Here is a 2,308-nt window from a genome sequence, read left to right on the forward strand (position 1 = left end):
ATTTCCGTCACTACCGCTCGCTTGACTCAATTATCTGTCTCTATATCTATCTATCTGCTATTATGTCTCCACTTTATTTGCCGGGCTTATGTACAATAAAAGAGGGCGCCTAGAAAAGACTAGAGTTACCAGGAACAGTCAAGATCCTTCGAGAATCTCATGACTTGTTACCAGTGCCACGTGACTTCCACTGTCATAACAGTACTAAAAAAAATGGAGTTCTTAAAAAAACTTATTTTTTCAATAAAGGATACCACTTTTAATATATAAAAACATTACAGTTTATATCAGCACAATCCAAACACTTTTCCTGTGCAGTACTTCCCAGAAAAATCCTTTTTTGAAAATGGTAACTTTTTCTAATTTCTTTTTCAGTGACGTATGAATACTATGATTAGTAATTACTAGTACAAACAGCCACCTGTAGGATAAAAAATGTACAAATAAGTATATATTTACAAGGTGTTTTTTGAGCATTATTTTATTTTTTAATAATACATACTGTTAATATTTTAGGTATTGTCCATGGTAGAAGAAGAGACGAGACGTTACAGGCCTACTAAAAACTATCTTGAACACTTACCTGCCTTGAATCTACATGGTTTTGAAGTATGGAAAAATTCTATTATCAATACTATAATTTTATTTTCTGTGTTCTTATTAATATTATTGAGTTAGGTGTAAAGAACTGACAAAATTGACAATATATGGAAATAGTTAGTGTGTTGTTATAAATTCATCAGTCAATTGAAGAAAGTATAGATTAATTCCTTACCCCTCATTTTTCTGTGAATGTTTATACTGCATAACTGATTTATTTAGTGTTAAATAAACTATACATTTTTATTTCTACATTGTGTGTGTTATGTTCATAACTACACCTTTCTTGAGCTTGTGTTCCGAAGGAAGTTGTGACAAGCACTGCCACATCTTGCATCTGTAGTTCTCTGATCATGAAGGAAACACTCACAAAGTAGTATTCTTTATCCACACAGTATGCTTATAACTATGTGATAAATTACAAATATAAGTGTACTAATTCTCAGTAATCAATAACAAAATCAGTAAATTAACATAGCATTAAAATTTGCAAATATCAATCATTTTATGAAGATAAAACGAAAACATGATATTTATATTTTCTTTCAAATTTTACCTTATGTCACAGAAAATAATATCATAATGTATAAATAGGCAATATAGCCTTCATAAAAAACCTAAAAAGTTTTGTGCCGTACCTTTTATTTTAAGTCTTCAGCGGGTGTAACCATATGTTTAAATGATTGCATGAGCAACTTTTGTAATGAACAAATGTAGCTTTTAATCATAACTAACTTATTTATATCAGACAAAATGTCTACATCATAATAAATTTGCTTACTTTTTTATTTGAAAAATTAAGGAAACCTTTACAATACATAGTATGACCTATAGTTTTTATTTGTGATAACTAAATACATAAATATATATTGAATATACAAGACTTTAAGGACACGTTAACAATATTTTATTTTTAATTCATGTGTATACCATAAATAGATTCTCAGGTTCATCAACATTAGTAATCCATATTTTGATTAATGATTTAACCCTCTCACTACAGACAACCTATTCTGGGCATGTTACAAATTTTTTAGTGAAATACATTCAAATTTTAGTGTTATATGAAAATCAAGTTCTTAATTTTATAAGGCAATATTGATAAATGCTCAATTTCCCCTATTATGAGAATTGTGACATTTGCTCTTGAGGTATCCCCTCTTCTCTAATATATTTACAACCCATCTGAGAAGTATGAAATGTAACATAAATTATTCATTATAATCTTGTCATTGCTCAGGCAAAGTATAATTTTTATATTCTTCACTGTTATGGCTACAAAGCCATAAACTAGAAAATCAGATCCCTCTAGCCACATCCACCTGTCACATCCCCTCTTTCACAAATTGCCAATGATTTTTTCTTACATTTAATAGTATATTATTTATAACCAATAGAAAGCCAGAGTTTTAATTTATCAAATGATGTATTATGTTATTTTCTGTCCTGAGAATTGCCTATTTTGCTTCCTGTTCAAACTTTATGCCCATGAGAAGCACATCAAGAAGCTTAAATAAAGTTTTAATGGCTCTTGTCGCATAGTTAGAAATCCTTAAAAATTGTGATAGTTATAGAACCATTGTCTGCTTTTTGAATGTTATTATTCTATATTCTTTGGTGCATTTTTTAATTAATAAAAAAATAACTTAGTGCAGCAGTGCCATTAGTATAAAAAAATAGGGTAAGGTTTCATTGACAATCTACAACA

The 2,308-nt window shown here is 29.0% G+C and overlaps 1 protein-coding gene across 1 annotated transcript in view; it reads left to right on the forward strand.

Moving 5' to 3' along the window:
- LOC106475165 (pre-mRNA-splicing factor SPF27-like) overlaps positions 1-2,308 on the forward strand; it is a 14,297-nt gene that overhangs the window by 7,486 nt on the left and 4,503 nt on the right. Inside the window, exon 2 of the mRNA XM_013935861.2 lies at positions 517-609. Coding sequence (XP_013791315.1) covers positions 517-609 — 93 coding nt within the window. The remainder of the gene's footprint in view (positions 1-516; positions 610-2,308) is intronic.

The sequence above is a fragment of the Limulus polyphemus genome, unplaced genomic scaffold (assembly GCF_000517525.1).
Source record: "Limulus polyphemus unplaced genomic scaffold, Limulus_polyphemus-2.1.2 Scaffold8167, whole genome shotgun sequence".
In the NCBI taxonomy this organism is placed as follows: Eukaryota; Metazoa; Arthropoda; class Merostomata; order Xiphosura; family Limulidae; genus Limulus; species Limulus polyphemus.